The 21,788-nt window shown below is 43.6% G+C and overlaps 1 protein-coding gene and 1 long non-coding RNA gene across 14 annotated transcripts in view; one reads left to right on the top strand and one right to left on the bottom strand.

Moving 5' to 3' along the window:
* WDFY2 (WD repeat and FYVE domain containing 2) overlaps positions 1–21,788 on the top strand; it is a 103,262-nt gene that overhangs the window by 49,862 nt on the left and 31,612 nt on the right. For 9 of the 13 annotated variants that reach the window (XR_012128477.1, XR_012128442.1, XR_012128440.1 and 6 more), the window contains one exon: positions 6,548–6,621. The exons of 1 other annotated variant lie outside the window; for it this stretch is intronic. Coding sequence is in view for 9 of the 12 variants with exons in the window: in XM_037011687.2 (XP_036867582.1) it covers positions 6,548–6,621 (74 nt within the window). In the remaining 3 variants the exon portion in view is untranslated. Of the gene's footprint in view, positions 1–6,547; positions 6,622–13,427; positions 13,525–21,788 lie in introns of all 13 variants that reach the window. 3 more of the 13 variants (XM_073230076.1, XM_073230072.1, XM_073230074.1) reach the window with 1 other exon arrangement.
* LOC108405457 (uncharacterized) lies at positions 13,130–16,039 on the bottom strand. Its single transcript, XR_012128483.1, has 5 exons — positions 15,436–16,039; positions 15,148–15,275; positions 15,052–15,113; positions 14,220–14,282; positions 13,130–14,073 (listed from the first exon to the last, which is right to left on the bottom strand). It is a non-coding gene; the product is annotated as an uncharacterized lncRNA (long non-coding RNA).

Here is a 21,788-nt window from a genome sequence, read left to right as displayed (position 1 = left end):
TTGGGACCCCCCACCAGCGTTCACATGCGGATGGGCCCCTTTACCATCTCCTCCGCTAACTTTTCAAGTATAGAAACTCTAGTCCTTGCTGAAAAACAAAATTTTGAACTGCCCGCGTCCCTGGCCGAGAGAAAGGCCGCTCACGGCCAGCAGCACACAGGGTCTGTAGTCACGTTCGTCTGCGTTTGGAGCTGTCCCACTTTGTGTCAGTCCTGTACAGAAACACCTCCATTCCTGGTGCCCACAGCGTGTGATGATTATTTAATGTTTATCCTCCGAGGACTCAGAGGAAATGCTTTAGGCTGTTTGTAAGTAACGGTCTATCATAATGCTCAATGCCCTTTGGAGAAGCATTAAAGGGGAATATTTTTTAGATACAAGGGTCAGAAACCCTTTGCTTTCTCTAAGGCAGAACTTCCCAACCTGTATGTCAGCACACGGGAAGATCCCCTAAGCTGGGCACGGGGGAGCCGGTCATCTGGGCCCAGGCAACCCCTTCGTTCACTCCAGTGGCTGTTCAAGTATAAGTTTCCGTTTGTATCAGGAGGTAAACCGTGTCTTGAGCTGTTGGGAGGAACTGCTCCAAGGACCTGGTACATGATCCTTATGGATAATGTGAAACGTGGTTTCTGTTAGTTTCCCAGCAGATCTTTATTCTATTTTCTTTCCATTCTTATAAATATTGTCCTTAGTCATAACTTTTTGCATATTTCTATTGTTTGGTTTTATCGTGTCTGCCTTTTAAGCCCTTACAAATTCTTTGTGAAAGGAGGTAGGGAACACATTAAATGAATCATCTTAGTTAAGACAATAGGGGGTGAGGTTTGAACAGTCTTAGTTTACATTGGATTCATCCAAAAATATGCGTTGTTTAAGATACAAATTTTCAAAAAAGCTTGTAGGTTAGAACCTGTGCCTGGGTGGGAAACAATAATTTAATTTTCATGTTTGCTACCAATTTGTTGGGTCACTTGGGGCAAGTCCTTCACATTTTCCTCACTCTGCAGGCTGACGGACAAACTGTCCATTTTCTTTGATCTAAAATTTGCAAATAGTCTTGGTTATGGGCCACAGCAAGTAAGTGTGTAGAGGGCTCTCAGGGCTTGGTGCCCAGCAGTGTGTATTTAACCTGGAGGATCAGTGGCAGAGGGCTGATTCCAAGCTGTGGCCGGGCGGGTTCCCTTTGCCTGGTCGCCAGGACCCCATTAACAGCAGCAGGCAACTTGGAACTGAGGACTTAGAAAACTTAAATGATTAATAAGTTTTATATTAATATGTTCTATATTAATATGCTTTATATCTGGGGTGAAAATGAGTTGTCTTGTATGTAAATTGCAGGTGTTAATTTTCTCCTTGGTGGGGTCAAAGGAGGACTTTCAGTAATTGAAGACTGGGTGGAGCTGGTTCTTGGGTGTGGGGTCCCGTCTTCTGGGTTTATGGGAGTTGTGGGATGTGGGCAGATGTGTGGCAGAAAGGTATTTAAAATAATGAATTTGACAGTTCTGTTTTTATTAGTGATTGGTGACTTTTAGGCAACATCTGTCATTCTGTTGGAGGAGTTTTCTGGCAAACTGGGGCTAAGTATGGATCGGGAAATGCTCCCTTGTTCTTTAACTTCATGGCTCACATCAGGACGCTCCTTAGCTCCTAGTTGCCAAGTACGATGCTCCTCCATCGGTTTCTTCTTGGTGTGCTTTATATTCTGAAACCATAGATAAAAGCAACTTACTGTTTTTACTATTTACATTTTCATAAATAATAATGTAGTCTGGTCTTTTAATTCTGTATTTACTAAGAAGAAAAGTTGCCCAAGAAAGTTTCTATTTTTAACAGAAATGAAGGAGAAAACAGATTATCCGAACTAAAGATAACAGATATTAATTCATCTGAGTGTTTACAGCATTTATTTAGCATACTCTTGTTTGGTGTTTGTATGACAGGGTATTTTGAAATTCACTGTCCTTAGATCTTAAACTGATAACTTAAAACTTGTGTGCAGGAGAGAGTGACATTAATTCACTGTGGTTTTGCTGGTGGGACTCAGACTAAACAAGGAGAAAACAAATGGTTAGTTTTAGTAGAGTGCAAAAAATATTTGACTTAAATGGAAAATGCTTTTTAATACTAGGTAATTGGAGCACTAACTATTAGTGTCCTTAATAAAGTTAAGCACGGTTGAGTATTGTAAACTTAATACATATTATCTGTGTCAAACAGGGCTGAGTGAATAGTGCCCATGAATCAAATCTTTGCTTTGTGGCAGTTGGGAGCTCATTGAAGGCCCTCCGATTGTGGCTTCTGTCTTCCAGCTTCACCAGGGTGTCTTTAACACCTGAAACCTTATTCACGGAAGTGCTGTTGTTTATTTAGTTTTAAAGTTACCACCAGAACATCTCATGAGGATTGGTGTCTCCTGTCAAATACTGCCATTGTAGAGCTGTCGGTGTGGTTGAAATCCACTCCTTGACCTTCACTGACACTTGTGTTTGAGCAAAGTTCAGCTGATCGGCAAAAGGCAGAAAATAAATTAGTCATGAGATGGAAAACTTTTAGGTACAATAACAGAAATTAGGAAGCTTTCCCCTAAATAGAAGTATGTTGAGAATGCCTCCTCTCAGCTACATTTTTTTTACAGCAAGAGCAATATTGCTTTTTGAGACCACCTGTGAGATAAAAGTCTTAGAAATACAAGTAGCTGGCTTCCCTCTGGTCTAGTCAGTCATCACACTGATGTGGGTCTCCTGGGCTCCCCTTGTCCAGGGCTCACATCCCTTGAGCTTTTCCCCTGTTGAGTCACATGCGTCATGAATATTGCTTCTCTCTATTTTAGTTTTCCCTGAACTTTAGGCTGAACACCTGGCCTGAAACTACAGAAATCTCACTAAATGTTATGTATGTGTTTAATTTTAAAGATAAGATTTTGACAGGCCATCAAGGTCTAAAGTTCTGATACTAATATAAGAGAATGTTACTTCCTATTACCCATATAAACTTGTGCAAATTTATTTTCTATCTTGTTCATATCTTTTATTATCTTGCTTCCTAAGATTTTCCCAAATACACTGCTTTTGGCTGTCCTCAGTCTGAGACAGAAAAGAGAGATGGCAAACCTTAATCAGATAACATGGAAAATGTCTCTTGTGTTATTTTATCAAGAGACAGTGGTCATTTTTTTTCTTAGATTTTAATAAAAACATTGGGGGGAGGTAGGAAGCTAGTGATACAACATAACAAGCCTAGGGGCAAGGCCTCGAGTTTCGGTTTGGTTTGTGTGGGAGCTGTCCCGGGCACACTGCGGACATCATAGCACCGTGCACGGAGAGGCCCCCGCAAACGGGGTCACCCTCAGAGCTTACTCCATGTGCTTATCCTCTCTCACGGGGGACTGAAATGTATCTTCAGGTTTTCTATCATGCTGCATTCATTTCATCTAGAGTTCCAGGATGCAGTTTTGATAGAGGAAGTCAGTAGGGAGGCTGAACTGGACTCTCTATTCTGGCCTGTCGCTTCACTCAGGCTTAAGAGAAAGCAATTTCCAGGTGGGAGAAAAGAAGTCTCTTGGCTAGTTCTTCCCTAACCTCAGCTTTCAGCCATCAGATAGAGCAATTATTTCATTGGCTTATGAATTCTTAGTTATGTAGTGCTGAAAGCTGAATTCTTATCTGTGAAACATCACGTTCTGCAGCCTGACCTACAGGCACCGCGTTAATGTCATATTTTGTTTGTTCCCTCCGTAATTCTTCCTACCAAGAATTCCTTACTGCTTGGTAAAGCATTGGCCAGAATTTATCAGTAATATACTGTGTCTTCCTACCTTCCTCCAGACCAGTTTTGCCCTTTGGCCTTTGCTTGCATGGGTAGGAGCCCACTTTGTGTGGGCCATAGCATAGGGTTTCAGGGGTTGCTTTTTGGTTAATTTCTGGTGGGCTGAAACCAGAAGGATTTCTGTCAATCTGCCTCTTTCCCCCAGCTCCCCAAAGGAAAGACATTGGCTCTAACAACAAATAGGGGCACCAGTATTCTTTTCAATCCTCTTCCTGCCACCTTAGCCCCGCCGCGGTCCAGAAAGCCAGCCCAGGGCTGTGCCCATGGGAGGGTCACAGCTGGCAGGTGGTTGAGGAGCATCCGAGGCACACCTACCGACTTCTTCACGCACGCATGCGCAGACATGCAGACGCGCAGATGCACGCGCATGCAGGCACACAGACACGCGGACGTGCACACACTGGTGTGCCCGGTGGTTTTACCGCAGCGCCTCCTTGAAGGGCTGGTCGTGCGTCCGCGGGTACCTGGGAGCCGCTGCGCTCTAACTCCCACCGCGGATTCCAGCACGTGGATCCTAGAACAATGGCATTTCTGTTAAAGTGCCTTTTGTGTGTGGTCCTTTATAGGAAAGGCCTTTTCCTGTTGAATTCCAGTGGTTCTTCCCGTAAACGTAAAGTAATTTGAACTATGGTGGCAACTTTGGGAATGAATCCTAAGAGTTCCTACACCTAGTTGGGGCCACAGTCTATATACATCCCCTGATGACAGGTGTGATAGCGTATATATCATTGTATCACATGCCTGGAACACGGTGTATTCTAAATTTTTGTTGAAAGAATAACAAGAAATTTAGTAAATGGGAAAAAAACCCAGGAATAAGAAATAGCACTTTAGCTATAAGGGTAGACTGTGCAGTGTTGCAAAGTAGTCTGTTAAATCACATTAGAAGGTCAGTGGGCGTTCTCTGCGTGCCCAGATGCAAACTTTGGAGGGAGTCCTGCAGGAAACAGTCCTGTGTGCGGGCAGGCGGCCGAGCAGTGTGGCCTTTCCCAGTTAGTCTGTGAGCCTGGGCTCCAGTCCAGGTTTGCGTCGCATGCTCAGCCTTGTATCTTAATAAGCCATTAGATACTTAGAGTATTTTAACAGGATTAGCAAGATAATAAGATGAGAGACAGTATTACAGAAGTCATCTTGTTGCTCAAGCACATGAACTGTAGTTTTCCCATGTATATTTTTATGTGTCTGTGTACTTTACGTAACTGTAATCACAATATTATTTTTCTTTTGCTATTTTCAGCTAGTGTGGTAGTTTTCCATGAAATCATTAGATTTTTTTATTCTGCACATGTTGTAGGATTCTGAAAACTGGCAACTTAGAATCTGTGGAGAAATTGTGCCCACATAGTTTATAGGACATGGGGCTGGGCGACTAACTTTCTAGGGCCATGCGTTCAATATTGCTGGACCACTGTCTTCAGCAGTGGACTTCTGGGAATCTAGTTTAATTTGTGGCTAACCTGGAAGAGGATATTCTGCTGTACAGGTGGAAGTTTGGGAGGAAAATTATTTTTTGTATGTTTTTGTTTTCTGAATATATCATGATTGAAAATTAGAGAAAAGTAAACACTATGTAATTTAGAAGGTTTTTAGGTTTTTTAAAATTCACAGCCTTTTTATACAGAAGGAGAAAAATGTTACTGAGGGATGTGTTTGTGGAGTGAGTGGCTCTGTTAGTAGAACTTGCATTCTTTTATAGTTTTAAGATAATTTAAGTTGGGTTTTTAAAAATTGGACTGCATGTTTGAATTGTGTCGTTGAACCTTCTCCAGCTTTTTCTCCCTGTGTGACCCTGGGTAAGATCTAATCGTAACTGAAAAGGAGGAATAAAAACATTTGATGCTGACTGTGATTATGACGATGGTAGTTTGTGACTGGCAGGGCCACCACGAGGATGAGTGGAGAGCACGCTGGCGTCCAGGACAACGCTTTCAGAATAGGATGAACTGCCACAAGGCCCCTCTGTGAGGGGTGGGCACAGGCAGAGGAGGCCAGGACCAGGAGTGGCTGTCAGCTGACTTCTTGGCCACACGTGGTTTCTGAGCACGCTTAGATCACTGAGGTTCAGCTGGTTGTCAGTCTTCGGGACCACGGAGCCCTGCCCAGGACTGCGGGGACTCACCTGATTTCTTTCCCTCAGAACCTGGCCCTGTGTCAGTCTGGTTCTTTTAGGTTGAGACAAATCTTCAGGCTTTCAGCAGCTTCCAGCATATTCCTTGAATGCTGAGAGTACAGACTTCTGTTAGTCCATATGCCCCAACTCGTTTCTGAATCAAAAATAGATATCTGTGCTGGTGTGTGTATGGGGGTAGGGAGCAGTTATAAGGTCTTCCGTTTCCCTTGTTCGGAAAAGATAGGCTGTTTCTATTAAAGATGGGGTTTGAGTGAAGAGAGATTTTTAACAGAAGGATTATACATTACAAAACATTGTGAACCTAGTCAAACAGATTCAGACTAGGTACTGACGCAGCAGCTGAGACCAGGCCCCTTGGAACTTGTCCAGTTTGAGAGTATCTTTTTTATTAGAGTCATTGAAGGATAACTGAAAAACTAGCAGTTGGTTGTAAATTTACTGTTTTTATTTTTTGCCAAGTGGGAGTTAAATGAACTGTCTTTCAGGAAATAGTGGGGGGAAAAAGTAGCCACACACTTTTTAGCTAAGTCACTCGTGAGTCAATGAGATTCATCGTTTTGTTAATTTCATCAACATGTTCATTTCTTTCAGCTCCATGTTCATGCATGTCTTTTAATCCGGAAACAAGAAGACTGTCCGTAGGTCTAGACAATGGTACAATCTCAGTAAGTACACATAAATAAGATTTCCAGTTGAAATACTTCCCTTCCTGTGGAGTTATGTATATGTGTATTGTGATGAGAATTATTTATTCATCTTTTTCAATTTAACAACTTAATTTGCTTGTTAAGTCAAGTGGAAAACGCAGTGTCACGGAGCGTGGTGAGGTGTACGGAGCTGGCAGCTGAAGTGCTGCAAGACTCAGCCCGACTTACCCCAGGCCCTGTGGCCTGAACCGCGGCGAGAACAGCGTGACGGGGTCAGTGGGAGCGGCTGGGCTCGGGCGGCTTCGATCAGACGGTCAGCTGTGGGGTCACGGGCTTCCCCGCACGTGGGCCTGCGTGTCTGGTCGCGATGCTCAGTATCTTTCTCTTCCCTTTCTTTCTTCTGCTCCTTGTTGTCTTCTTAACGCCCTCTAACATGTGAATAGAGAGAGTTCTGTAAGTTGTGTGAATTTGTGAAGAAAGCACAGAATCTACATTCACTTTAGGGTAGATCCAGGTAAATATCACACCCTTTTGAAAATAGGTCTTGGGAGAACTGAAATGATGAGAGTTTGGGATTTCAGGTTCTACTACTTACTTAATCACCTTTTTACATATTTATTTCCAACTACTGTTAACTAGTAACAAGACTAATCTGGTAAATTCTCCACTTAGGTCGATTATCCAGTATTGCCTTTAGTCCTGGGCAAGAGGGGCCCTGCTTTGGGACCTGTGAGCTAGAGGACCCCGCTCTGGCCGCACTCCCCACAGGACGGAGGATCCGAGGGCCCCCCGGGGTTGTGCCCACCTAGGGCTGGGCGATTGGAGGAGAAGGCTGTGGGCTGGCCTGTCCATGTCACCGCAGTGGGGTGGGACTGAAAGGAGTCTAGAAATTCCAAATATGTACCTGTGCCTTCAGGTGGTTGAGGGCGTATTTGTCAAAATTAAAGGAAGAGGCTGTAATTTAATAGCTTTACTTGGTTTATTTAACTTGTAAAAATTTAGACATGGACCGTGTATCTCCATTTGAAGTCTTGACCCCCACAACTGGTTGAAAGAGGTAGGAGTGAAATTCTTCATTTGATCTTTACTCCAAACATTAGTTCGATGACCTTTGTGGAAATGTTAACAATATTGTTAAATATAAATCAGCCTGTTGACAAGTATTTATGGAATTTCTATAATGTCCAGTGCATTTGGTGGGTCTGCAAACTGTTCCTTAGGACAGAAGAAATTCCCAGTACAGACCTTTGTCTTCTTCAAGGAGGGTCACTTTTTAAAAGTGGGATGGGTGAGGGATAAATTTATTTTTTAAAGACAAAAGGAGATAATTGGATTGTTCAGTGAAGTGAAGTGTTCATTATAAGGGGAACTGAAAAGAGCTGAGATCCATAAATCTTCCAACAGTTCATGGAATAGTACAGATAACACTGTCCGTGAAAAAGTGACGCGTATGTAACCCATGGGTGATCCTTTGCATTTTAAAAATCAACGTGGGTGGTTACTGGGTGCTGATGACTTTGGCTTTGAAGGCAGGACAGGAGAGCAGAGGATGTCAGGGAGGGCTCTGGCTATTTATTATATATGAGAAAAGAGACCATCTTGGCTGCTACTCTGTCAGCAGATGAGGCTGCCAGAGCGCCGGAACATAAGTCGAGGCCTGGGTCGGGGTGCTCTCTGGGTGTGTCGGTCCGGCGTGGAGGCCTCCAGCCTTGCCCTGCACCGATCTTCTGAGGAACCGAGGACCCGGCTTACGTGGGAGGGTGCCTCACGGGCCTCCCTCATCTGAAGCGTTCTGAGGAGCTCTGAGCTAGGGGGTGGGGGTACGCGAGAGAAGAGCATGGGGAAGGGTTAGAATTCTTACTGATCACTACAGTAATAGGGTCTTTACTGCAAATGCCTGTACAGAATCTTGGCTGCTTAACAGTTGGGCATGAGAAATCCTATTCAGAGAGTATATCTTCTCTGTTCCCTGAATGCAGCAAATCAGTTTAAAAGGAATTACTAGTTAGCTTATTTTAAAACAGAAGGGAGGAAATCAGAAAGTAAATCCTTATTTCTCTTTATTTTACTGAATAAAAGATTTAAGAGGCAGTTAACTTTATGTAACTGGGTGGTAAACTAGAGAAACAGATATAGACCATTCTCTGAAAATCTGGCCACCAAAGAAGGCAGGTGAGTGGTGGGGCAAGATGTGATAGGGGACACGCAGCACGCGAGTCCGGGACTCTGAAGAAGTTAGCTGTGGGAGCAGGGGCAATGTTGAGGTGTGAGAGAGGAAGGGCCTTTTATTCTCCTGTGAAGTAGCAGGTCAGACCACTGACAGAGGTTAGACTGGGACGAGGGTGTGTTTTCATGTCTATACATTGTGTTGTTCCTGGTCTCATAGCCCAGAAGCCCCTCTGCCATCTCGGTCCACAGAATCACAGCCAGCTCTCAATGCTCATTCAAATGTCCGTGATCTTTTTGTAGCAGGTGGTTTCTGAGCCCTTCCAGCTGAGACAGTCACACGCAGCGCTCCCCAGGTTGGGCACATCGTGCGGCTTACTTAACTTGCTCTGTGAAGTTTTTCCGTCTGTCCTCCACTCAAGTGTGAGCGAGCATTTAGTCAGTCTCTTATTCGTCTCCCAACGGAGCGTAGTTTGTTTCCTGGTACAAATTAGGGACTCAAAAGATTTGTCAAATAAGCTGTTGACCAAATTATAAACACTATTATTATCTAATGCAGCTGGTTGAAGTTAGTACCTGCTTAAATTCTGAGGCGGTTTATTTGTATAATTCCATTGCTGCTCAAAATGTTTTTCACAATGGAATTACCTTCTGTAGGGGGACAAAGTTACCAGTAGTTTAATTTGTCTTGAGTTTTCAGAAGTGTGTTCTGTTTTAATCTTGAAGGAAGTCGGTCAGATCGAACTAACTGCTCCTCATGCTGACATAGGACTTCAGATTTTCTACCGTAATGCCTCATGCATTCTAGCCGGCCAACAACTACTGAAATATCCTCTGTGTACACAAGATTAAGCTCCAGTCTGACATGTGGCCCCTGGTCTCCAAAAGCTTATGATTCAATTGGGGGAAAATGAAAATGAAGTTAAGAAACAAGTACAAAGTAAAAAAAATGTTAGTAACAGGAAAAGTAGCGGTCCAGCACCGAGGGGTCACCTTTGTTGGCGAGGCAGCGAGGTCAGAAGAGCGAGAGAGATAAGGGTCCGGGTCAGCTCTGCGGAGACGGGATGTGGCCGGGTTTAGAAGACGGGCAAGAGTTTGATGAGCTAAAGGTAGGAAGGTAGATGTAGTTAAAGGCAGACTGAATGGCACAGAGGAAATGTGGGGAAGAAACGTGGAGGTAAGACAGGACAAGAAATGTTTGGGGAGAAACGAACAGCTTGAGGGGTGGATTGATGGGGGCTGAGGTGTCAGGGTGGCCGGGGTTTGGTTGTGAAAGGCCTGACTCGGGGTGAGTAGTCAGCATTATGAAAGGGCCTGGGGCCCCAGCAGGGAAGATTCTGCACACCCACCCAGCCCGACCCCTGCGAGACTTTCTAAGGTATTCAAAGGGGGTAATAAACTGGTGAGGAAATGTCCACACAGAAACAAAGGAATTGACTTAAACTAGCTTTCACAATCCCTATTGAATAGAGGCAGGCTGTAGGATAGTCACAGAGATGTGTGTATGCTCATCTTTATAAATATATATATTTTCCTCATCAAAACTGTAACACATCAAAAGTTTTATTAAAATCTTGCGTAATCATTGCAGACTTTTTAAACAAGGCCCAAAAATGATAAAAATCTCTGTTCTCTGAAGGCTGATCTCATGTGTGTCCTGGGAAGTCCGGGATGCATGGATTGTTGCAGTAAAAGCTCCAGAATGGTAGAAAGGTTAGATAGTGGCGGGGTGCAGGCCTCTGTCAAGGACTGATGTAGTGTGACTGGAAATGCATAGGAAGGGGCCGGGGCTCAGGAGGAGAGGGGAGGGTCCGGTGACCAGTAGGAAGGAGGTGAGAGGGGGAGAGTAACTGCCAGGCACCATGCAGCCAGAACCTGTCAGCTGATGTCTGCATCTGTCCTGACCGGCCAGTGTCCTTGGCATGCCGGTCAGGCCTCCCCCAGGTGTCGGACGTGGGCAGCAGGGATGAGACGGAGGCAGGGGTGGTCCTGCGTGCTTGTCCGCCCTGCTGTAACAGCACCTGCGTTCTCTGAGAAGCAGAATGATCTAGAATCTGCACTGTTTTCTGTTGCTCATAGAAATCCATTGAGATGCCCACCTGCATTTTGGTATCTTTTTTTTTTAAGAGGCTCTTTGAGGTTTGTTTGTATGAGCCAAAGATTAGTAGATTAAATTAAAAAATCAAGAGACAAACCCACATTTCAAGCCTGGCTATGCAACTAAGACTGTGACCTTGGACAAGTCCCTTCTTATCTCCGGACTTCAGCTCCTCTAAAGAATGAGTCATTGTGCCAGATGATCTCGCAGACCACTCACAAACTCAGAAATTCCAGGAAGTCCAAAACTTAGTGACCAAAGGTCCAAACTTCTTTCACCAGTTGCTTTTATAAGTAGAACAGAGGTTGCCAGCCTTGGCTCTCAGGTGAAATTTTGTGACATCAGCTATAAGCAGTTTTCAATTTCAGCAAGCAGCTTTTTGTTCAGAATAACTGTCCAAAGTTTTATGTCTTTTTTTACTTAAAAAACAAGTATGAGTAACTAGACTTTATGTAAATTGATCTCTCATGTAATTTGCTGTTTAATATTACAGCAGATTTTTTTATTGTGTATACATGGTATTTGAAATATGCAGCCTCTTTCACCACCCACGAAGGGCACAGATTACTTTAGTGACTTCCTTCGTATAATTCATAGTGCTCTGGCATCGGGATTTGGCCTTGAGCAGGATATCCCCCCACTCGTTCAATGAGCATTTGTCCTGAAAGTGCAAAATTTGCCAGAGGCCGTCTTGGGAGCGGTGGCATTGAAACGTGTGTGTGGTGTGTGTTTCCTTTTACCCCCCACCCTTCCATCCCTCTGGGAGACCTGCAGAAAAACCAGCTGCATCTGGTTGCGCGTGTCCGCCGCTGGGAGATCGTGATGTCACTGTGTCACCGTCGGCGTAAAGAGAGGTGACAGCAGGGAAACGGCGAAGCAGCCCCGGCAAGCCTGCGGGGAGGCAGCCAGCGTGGCTCATGCGCGGGAGGACCTGGAATTGGCCTTCTGTGTGTTCGGTGTGGACACCTGAATTTGGACAGGAGCTTACAGGAAGGGTTTATAAACCTGAATTTGTTTCTTTGTAGGTGACATGTTAACTTTGGAGAGGCTCAACGACTGCTGTGGTGACACAAATCCGCTATCTTTCCTCTTGTTCCTCTTGTGTCCTTGTGTTGTGACACGTATCAGTCTCCTTAGAAACATGGCCAGGGATTTCTTACAAAGTCTTGGAGCTGAGGCTGAGGGTTTGCCGCCAAAGCATTTCTTGCCCCCACTTCTTAAAATACGTGTGGTCAGAAAAGGTCAGGGTCATTAGCATGTGACAGAAAGGGGAAAAGACGCCTGCCTCCCAGCTCTTGGGCAGAGAGAAGGTTCCACTGTTTGGTAGCCAGTGAGGCCTCTTTTCATAATTTATAAACAAACAAGAATAATTCTTTGGAATCTGCAGGCAGATTGGCAGAATCTGAAGTGAAGATTAGCCAGAACCAAAAGTCAGGTCAGTAACTAAATCCATGGTTCTCAAACTGTGGTCTGTGAGGTCAATGCTATTTTCATAGTGATACTAAGGTGTCACTTGCCTTTTCCTCTCATTTTCTAACAAACGTATGGATTGAATGCAGAAGCAGATAAGACCGAACTGTCTTCTATGAATGACATTTGCAATAATGGAAAACAGTGCATTCTTTCCACTTAAATTCTTGTTTTGTAAAATACAGATATTTTCATACAGTGTTATTTATATTAACAAGTGATGAATTTATTATTATTTTAATTAATACTTTAAAAATTTCTCAGTTTTAATTAGCAATATGATAAATGTCAACAGATACAAGCCATGTGGTCCTCAGTAGTTTCCAAGAGACCCCGAGAATCGCTGGTTTGAATGGAAAGACTACTGAGAGGTGCACACCCCAGCCGCGGGTCCCTGAAGTCTGAAGGCAGCCATCGTGATGGCTTGAGACTCTGTGAGGGTCTTTACGGCATCATTCCTTAAGAGATTTGAGTGTTATGATCTTGTATAGAAGCAAAAAATAACAATATACACATTGAGAGTGAGTATAAAGAGAGAGCAAGACACACTGGCAGGAAGAGGCCGTGAGCGCCCCGGGTGAGACACAGACCCCTTGGCCCTTGCCCTGCACCCGTGACCTCCTTTCGTGGCAGGAAGGACAGCTAGAAACTATGGGAAGAGTGGGGGTCGCAACCTTTTCCTGGCTACAAGGGGATCAGGAAATGAAGGTGTTTCCCTCCATTTAGATATTTGAACAGAGGTCATTGCTTTCCTGAAATTTCTTTTCAAAATCCTAACTTTCTCAATAATTTTGAAATACTGCAGTGTCATCATTTAAAAATGGCCTCCAAAGTAGGGTTAATGCCGGTAAAATGTGCAGTTAACTTTGTTTTGCCTGTGACTGTGGATTTTCTGTTTATTATGTTCTGTCTGATTTCAGTAAGTTTCTGTGGAAGTTTGCAAGGATATGTAATAATATAAAATATATAATATATAAAATAAAAGTGAAAATAATAATTAGAATCAAGGCCAGGGAACCTATTTGTGTGTGTGTGCAGTAAAATGTGGACATAGCTATAAGGCACGTAAGAATGTTTGTGTGTGTTACAGGTCATGGCCACGTAACGATGGGCCAGATACATCATACGCAGCGTCTGCCTATGTTCAGCCTCCTCTTTGGTGTAAGAACTGCCTTCTGCAGCCCCTGGTGAGAAGATGCAGGAAGTCATGTTTTATCTCATGACCTTGTTTTATTTTAGCATTAATTCATTAAACTGAGAATGCATACTCGTCCAAAGACCAGCCAGGGGCCTAGTGAGAAAAGAGGTGTAGGCTGGCCAGCTTCTTGCCCTGCAGCTGAACCTGGAAATCCTAGGAGGCAAGCCAGTGGGTGGAAGGTGAAGCCGAGAGGTCCTGTCACAGAGCCTGGAGGGCTGCGGTGGCCGCACACAGGCCCCGGGAGGCCAAAGCAGAAGGCGTGTTGTCGCAGGAGACCGGCTGGCCGAGAAAGGAGACCGGATTGCCCGTGGAGGAAATGCAGCCACGGGGGAGGCCCTGGGTCTGTGGTACAGGGATGGGGGGCACAGGCAGCCTCTGCGGCCAGCAGCCCTCCCATCACGGCCTCTGTCTCCTGAATCACCCACCTGTGGTCTTGGCGACCAGGGAGCCTCAGGGGGCCGAGGGAGGCAGGGAGGCTCGCGCTTGACTCTGGACTCCTGGCAGCCAAAGCGAAAAGTGATTCACTGTGGATCACAAGCTGCATAAAAAAAAAGAAGGCAGTTTAAAGGTAGTACTTTTCTAACACTGAATTTTATTCTTAATTTTTTAAGGAAACTTCCTGTATAAAAGGGCGATTGATTTTAATATATGGAGGTTCCGTAAAAAAATCAAAGATAAAATTACCATGTGATCCAGCAGTTCACTTATGAGTATATACCCAGGAGAAAGGAGAATTCAAAGCAAGATCTGGAAGAGAAAGTTGCACACCCATATTCACTGCAGCATTATTCACAATAGCAAAAAAAACCTTAATGGCCATTGATACATGAATAGATAGAGAATGTGGTGTGTGTGTGTGTGTGTGTGTGTGTGTGTGTGTGTGTGTGTGTATGTACATGTACATATATAATAGAATGTTGTCAGTCTTAAAAAAGAAGGAAATCCAGCCACATTCTACAATATCTTTGAATCTCAAGGTCATTACACTAAGTGAAATAGACCAATCATAAAAGGACAAATACCGTATGATTCCATTCACACAAAATGTCTAAAGTAGTCCAAATCATAGAAGCAAAACATAGAAAGATGGTTACCAAGGATGGGGAATATTGGGGAAAGTTAGTGTTCAGTGGGTATAGAGTTTCAGTTTTCTAAGGTGAGAAGGTTTTTAGAGATATTTTGCCCACCAATATGAACATATTTAACACTACTGAACTGGACACTTAAAAATGAATAAGATAAATTTAATGTTACAGCTTTTTACCACAATGAAAAAGTCAGTAACTTTCATATAAATAACTGAGATACTGATATATTTGAGAATATTCTGTCATTTCTAAAGCAGATGCAGAAATGGATTTCACGTGGAAATGTAAAATGTTAAGTTTACCAACATTGGGCCTCCCCACAAAATTTCAGCTTTAGATCGGTTTCTCTTTAAGGAGGCCGATGCAGACAAAGACACCGCTATTTCCAACCAAAACTTAGCACCTGTGTTCATGACACCCACGCGCACCTCTCCTCTCCCCAGCGCCGTGCGGACGCGCCTGAGCGCGCACACCTGCTGAGCGCGCACACCTGCCGAGCGCGCACACCTGCTGAGCGCGCACACCTGCTGAGCGCGCGCTGGGCCGTCGGGCAGGTAGCCTCATTGCGCCCTCGTCTTCGTCGCTTTTGGCCTGAGCAGGAGCTCCCGTATGTTTTGCATGACTTTACTGTTTGGTCTGAGGTGTATTTTTTCTGAGAGGACAGGGAAGAAAAACATAGACTTTAATTCAGTTTTCTTCTTAAAAATTGGACTCATCAAGCATTACATTAATTTACATATGACAGACATGACAAAAAATTAGCTGATAGACCAATTTTAGACTGAATTCTGTCCCCTAAAGTAGTGCCATACTGTAAGAAATCAGAGATCCTCTGCAAACGCTCGGCCGAACGCGGAGCTGCTGCAGACCGGTTCCTGTACTTTCTCCGTGACGTCGGCGCGCTGGCGGCTGGATTCCGCGGAGCCCCGCCGGGTGCGCAGGGGCCGAGCTCGGCGCGCCGGCAAATCCGGGCGCGCGGCGGGTGCGGACCGCAGGGAAGTTCTCACGCGGAGCCGGAGTGGGACGCGGCCCCGGGACGCGACGGCGAGGGCGGGAGGGCGGGGGCGGACCGGGGTGTGCGGCCGGGGGCGGCTGCCGCCGGGCCGCCGGGTCCTGGGTCCGCGAGCCGTGCGCCCGGAGCCCCGCTCGGCACGGAGAGCCCGGGGCCGGGTGTGCAGGAGGCCCACCGCGCCCCCGCCCACCGCAGAGCCGAGGCGGCCTCCGGGGCCGGCTGCGCCCCGATGGGGGCTCGCGCGGGGCCGCGCTCTCCGACGGGCGCGGGCGCCGCCCCGTTGGTCCCCGCAGGCGCCCCTCCTGCCCCGGAGGCCCGCAGCCTCTGCCTCCGCCTCCACGGCGCCGGCTGGGGCGCCCCCTCGGCCTCCGGAGCTGCGGCGGCGCGGAGTCCCGGTTCCTCCCGGCAGCCGGTCCCCCCGTCGGGCCCGTCGCGGCGCTTCCCGGCGCCCCGTCCGCAGGCGGCCCTCGAGCCCGCTGCCTACCCGGGCTTCACAGCCCCGTGCGCCGAAGTTCGCCTCGACAAAAATCTAAAAATGCTCTCAAGGTGGATGTGGAACTTAGTTGAAGAAAATTATAAAAACTTACTAATATACATGAAAGACTTTTAAATGTCAGTTCTTTCTGAATTCAGATGTTCAGTGCGATTCCAATCAAAACTCTTCATGTGATTTTTTTTTATAATATAAAAAGATGATTATAATGATCATCTACCTACATTTTTAAGAAGATAAATCAGGAGACACGTAGCTTCTATGTTAACACATATTTTGTATCCACAGTAATGAAATCATTTTCTTTTTGCCACAAAAACAGAGTAGCGGGTCAGTACAGCGGAGTGTGTGACTCCCAGACAGACCCAATTATATGGAAGAACGTGGAGAAGTTGTTAAAGAAATGGTGCTGAAGCAGTTGTTTGCTTTTTAAGAAAAAGATCGATTTTAATCCTCACCTCATGTTTTATACCAAAATAAATTCCTGGAGCTTGAAGCAGCTCTAAATGTACAGAGTAAAACCTAAAGAAAGAAAGACAAAAAACTACAGGTAAATAAGAGTGGATATTTATAAACTTTTTCTATTAGGAACAGTGTAAGCTTAAAAATAGAAATTTCAAAGGAAAATATAATACTCAACCACATAAAATTCAAAATGTCTCAGTATAAAAGAGGCTATTTACAACTTGAATGAAATTAACAAATAGTTGCCTAAAATATAACAGAGGAAGGGTAACATCCTCAATCTATGGCAAGCATATATAATTAATCAGAAAAACACTAAAATTCTGTAGATGGCAGAAAAGTCAGAAAAGGAAATATACAAAGGCTAATAAACATTTTAAAATGTTAAACAAATCTTAAATTCTATTTTTGCCTAAGTATACTGATTTTAGAATTTACATGTTGCCTAGAATTTTTTAAGCTCTCTTGTACACTGATAGAGGGGACATAAATTGGCATAAACTAGAAAAAGTATTGATGATATGTTACTAGAGCTTTAGAAGTATTGATATCTTTATATCAATAATTCCACTTCTAGGAAACTGTCCAAAGAAAATGCTCATAAAAACAAAGATTATTTCTAAGTATATTCTCATTTTTATAGTAATGAAAACATAACTGTCTTAGAAATGTCAGGAACTAGTTAGAAGAAATCTTATATAGCCTTCCAGTGGAATATTATGAAGCCATTAAAGTTATGTTTTCAAAGAACACTCACTGACATGGGAAGTGATAATATGACAATGTTAAATTTAAAAGGAGAGCCGCAAAGTGCTGACAGCACTGCTAGTCTAGTTTCCTGTGGTCATGTGTACAAGGGAGAGACCGAAGCAAAATGATCAGAGTATGAGCAGTAGTTACCACTGTTTGGTGGAATTGTAGATAATTTAAATTTCCTTCCTGATACTGCACCATAGTTTTTCTTGATGTGTAGTCATCATGGGGGAAACTTAATGCATATTCCTAAGCAATTGAAGGCAACTGGAAAAGGCTGCATTCTGTGTGATTCCCACCAAATGGCATTCTAGAAAAAGCAAAACTCAGGACACGGTGAACGGACGGGGTCAGTGGTGCCAGGGGTTAAGTGGCGAGGCAAAGATGGACAGGTCTGGAGCATGGAGGATTTTTAGGGCAGTGGAAATAGTCTGTATGATACTATGATGGTGGGTATGTGCCATTATCCATTTGTCAGAATCCACAGAATTTACAACCCTTAGGTAAACTATGGACTTCGGGGGTAAAGATGTGCCAGTTGTAGGTTCATCAGTTGTGACAATCATGCCACTCTTGTGTGGGATGTTCCTAATGGGGACGGCTGTATGTGGGGCTGGGGGCAGAGGGCAGATGAGAAATCTCTGTACCTTCCTCTCAATTTTGCTGTGAATTTTTAAAAAAATAATCAAGTATTAAAAAAACAGTTATGAAGTAAAAAGCTAACCTTTTCAAACAATATGGCTTCTCTCTCACTTACCAACTTTACATTTCCCTGTATGGCTCCGGAAGATGACTGGTTAGCCAGAGACGGGTAAGATTCCTCAAGGGAGGAACAACCTAAGACAGGCACAGTCGCAGGGGGGCCATCAAGTGAGAAATTGGGGATCAACAGTGGTGAGGCTTAGAACCTCACCCCCTCTGTTTTGAGAGAAATCTTCTGCATCCGGGGATGTTTTAATGCCCTTGTCCAGCTTGGATTAGCACATAGTCTACAGGCACACACCTGATTATCTACAATTGCTCTCTTACAACACTAAACTATGTTTTCTACCTTTATCTTCCATCTACCTACCACTTCAGCATTTTATTAAAAATAAACATAATAATAATAATAAAGGGAGAAATGTGGGATCCACATATAAATCAAGTATAAAAATCAAACAAATATTCATATTTGACCGGATTGTTTATAGTTCATAATGCGTGATCAAAACTGAAAGTTTCTGTGATGACTGCCCTTGCACTGTTCACCATCTAAGAACTTGTTCACCATGTAAGAACTTGTTCGTTATGCTTCAGAAGATTGGAGACAGACGAGAATTAGGCTTGAGATGGATTAATGGTTGTGCATTGAGCATTGACTCCCCTATACAGAATTTTATTGTTGTTAACAACCATTTGATCAATAAATATGAGAGATGCCCTCTCAAAAAAAAAAACAGTTATGCTGGTAGATATATGGACAGTTGAATGTAAAAAAAGGATAGAAAGATGGACAAAATAATTTAAAATGTGTGTGTCTTTGGTCTAATTTCTTCTCGGCTTTGATTGAAATAAATAATCTAAGCTGCAGCCTAACTGCTTCATTATATTGTGAATGTTCATAGACAAAATATTTTAAAAAGTCAATTTGGCAGTATATCAAGTTCTAAATGGACATATTGTCCGGTTTAACAATTCTATACCTAAGACTTTATTTTATCAAAATACTGCTATAGATATACAAAAGTACAATACATTAAATGCAGTATTTTGTAAGGAAAACTGGAAAAAATATTAAAATTGTCAATAAAAGACCATTACAGTACATCCTGTGTAGTCACTTAAAGACAAAATGAAGTTGATAATCATGTACCTATGTGGAATGATACATGATTTGTTAACAGAAAAAAGCATTGTTAGTGATAATATTTTGTTTTATATTATTCCAGTGTGTTTCACAAGTTATCTCTGAGAAATGGTGTCACAAGGGACTTGTAATGTTCATCTGTCTTACAGGTCTTAGAACAGCATATTGTTTCTTTCATCAAAAAACAAAATGTTGACAAAATCTCCCAGATTTTCTCCATGATGATGAGTTTCTATTTTCATAGGAAAAATAAATGAACAAATAGGTTCACCAGTATAGTGACTTGGTAATTTTATTGTATGTTAATTCCTAGTGCAGATCTGCATCAGGTTTATTTTATGTCCTTCCTTTTTCCAAAAGGAACTGAAGTACCTTTTGCCCAAGCTAGAGAACTGTTTCAGTAGATTGGGAATAACGCAGGAAGTGTGTGAACTAAGGGAACATGTGCAAATAACAGCTGTCTCTACATTGATTGTGTGTGTGTGAGGAAATGCAGGGCCCTCTGAAGGGGGTGCTCAGTGTGAGCCACTATTGCTGGGACTTAAGGGGGTAGTGAATCCTTGGGTAGACATGCCGGGCTCCATACCCACCCTGGAAGCTCCTATAGGAAAAACGACTTGACTTCTTTAGAAACTCATCTGCTCTCTTCAGCTGGGAATCCAGCTCCTCAGAAAGGAGAAGTGGGTATACTGTTACTCCTTGAAGGAGTAATGACATGAATTGAAGAAAATGACAAGTTAAATGATGTTTTTACTGAGAAAATCATGGTGATGAAAGGCCCTTTGTAGATACGCTTCCGAAGGAAGGATAGGGCAGGTAGGTGAATGCCCAGAGGGACTCTGTCACCTTGTAATGCTCTCACATCACCCGGGACTCTACCCGTGTGGCTGCTGCGAACACAATAATCACCTTGTAAAGAATTACACAAACCCTATGAACTCGGTACATACTCATAGCGAGTGAGGAGTTTATGCATCTGTCCTCACACTCACCTAAGTCATCAAGGAAAAATCCTGGAAGGCTCCAAATGTTTTGAAAAGATTCATTGTTCTATTTTTAAGCTCATATGAAGGCATCAGTTTATTATTCTTTGCAGCTTTCCTTATGATTGACAATTTACTCTTTAAGAATATATGGGTTTTTCAAAGAAAAACAGAATGAGCAAAACAGCAGTCAACTCATTGACACTGAGAAGGGACTGAGGGTTACCATGGAGGAGGCGTTGGGGTGGGTGGGTGCGGAGGGTGAGGGAGATGAAGGGACCCACAGATTCTCAATCATAATGTAGGCTGGTCATGGGGATGGTAGGGCAGCATGAGAACATCCAGTGGTTCTGGAACGTCCTCCTATGTTGGCAGATAGTAACTGCACTAGTGGGCGTGAGGATTGAATAATGTGAGTAACTGGTGAACCACTTGTTGTATACTTGAATAAGATTGTATATCAATTATACTTCAATTAAAAAAAGAATAGATGGGCTTTTGCATTTGAAAGAAGCTGAAGGACTTAAACCCTGGCTGGGTTTGTACACAGCTGACTGGCTTCCGCATACAGGTGACTGACTGTACGTGCAGGTGCTTAGGTGAAGCTCACACACACACACACACACACACACACACACACACACACACACTCAATCATATGTGTCCTCACAGAGTATATGCAGTGTGTTTTATAGAGGCTGATGTTTTTTAGTTAGTTTGACGTGCATACTAATCTCATCAGATTGGGAGATGCCTTTGGCATATCCGTCTGGTCAATGCATATTGATGATCCACTGTGCCAGGTGCCATGCAGGTATGTAAATAAGTGATAATGCAGCCTTGAGGAGCTTGTTGTAAGGGGAACTATGTTACTGATAATAGAAACAAAGTCTCTAAATGCCTGACTTACTCTGCAGTAGAGGGTTGCCATCCATTTGCTTACCCGCCAGAGCCTTGCAAATTGTCAGCTGTTCCACCACTGAGAGGAGAGCCCAGTGGGCCTTGAATGGCTTGGGCACTAGGGGTGCCAGCCACCTGGGCAGTCAGAGGTCCTCATGTGACTTTCGACTCCCCAGAACTTATCAATTAATAGGTCCCTGTTGATTTTATGCTAGTAAGTAATAAGTGAGTACCTTTTATGTGTTTGTGACATAACGTAGCTTTTTCTTGATGTTATCAGTATTTACTGTGCGGTTCATCTGCAGTTTTTTCAGGTTGTTGCAAATCAAAAAAATTTCTGTTCAGTAAGTGTAATTGAAAAAAATCCATGTATAAGTGGACTCATGCAGTTGAAACCTGTGTTGTTCAAGGGTCAGCTGTAATTTGAAGTAGGTTTACCTTCAAAATTGACTAATATCAAGACTGAATTTGATCCAGTTTTCTTCTCATGCACTCTCAAAAAAAATCAGCTCAAAGTCACAAGGTAACATTTATGGTAATTGCATTGTGTTATAATTATGATTGTTACTCTTAAAGAGGTACAAAAACGCTGAGTTGATTGGCAAGATACTCGTGTTCATGTGATTCGGGATGATGTTTGCTCTATACCACCCAGTTGTACCAAAACATAGTCATTCACTTAGTGAACTTCTTTTTGCTTAGTATTTTTC

This window comes from Manis javanica, chromosome 1 (assembly GCF_040802235.1).
Source record: "Manis javanica isolate MJ-LG chromosome 1, MJ_LKY, whole genome shotgun sequence".
In the NCBI taxonomy this organism is placed as follows: Eukaryota; Metazoa; Chordata; class Mammalia; order Pholidota; family Manidae; genus Manis; species Manis javanica.
The sequence above is the reverse complement of the archived record's forward strand: the minus strand, read 5'-3'. Positions and strand labels throughout refer to the sequence as shown.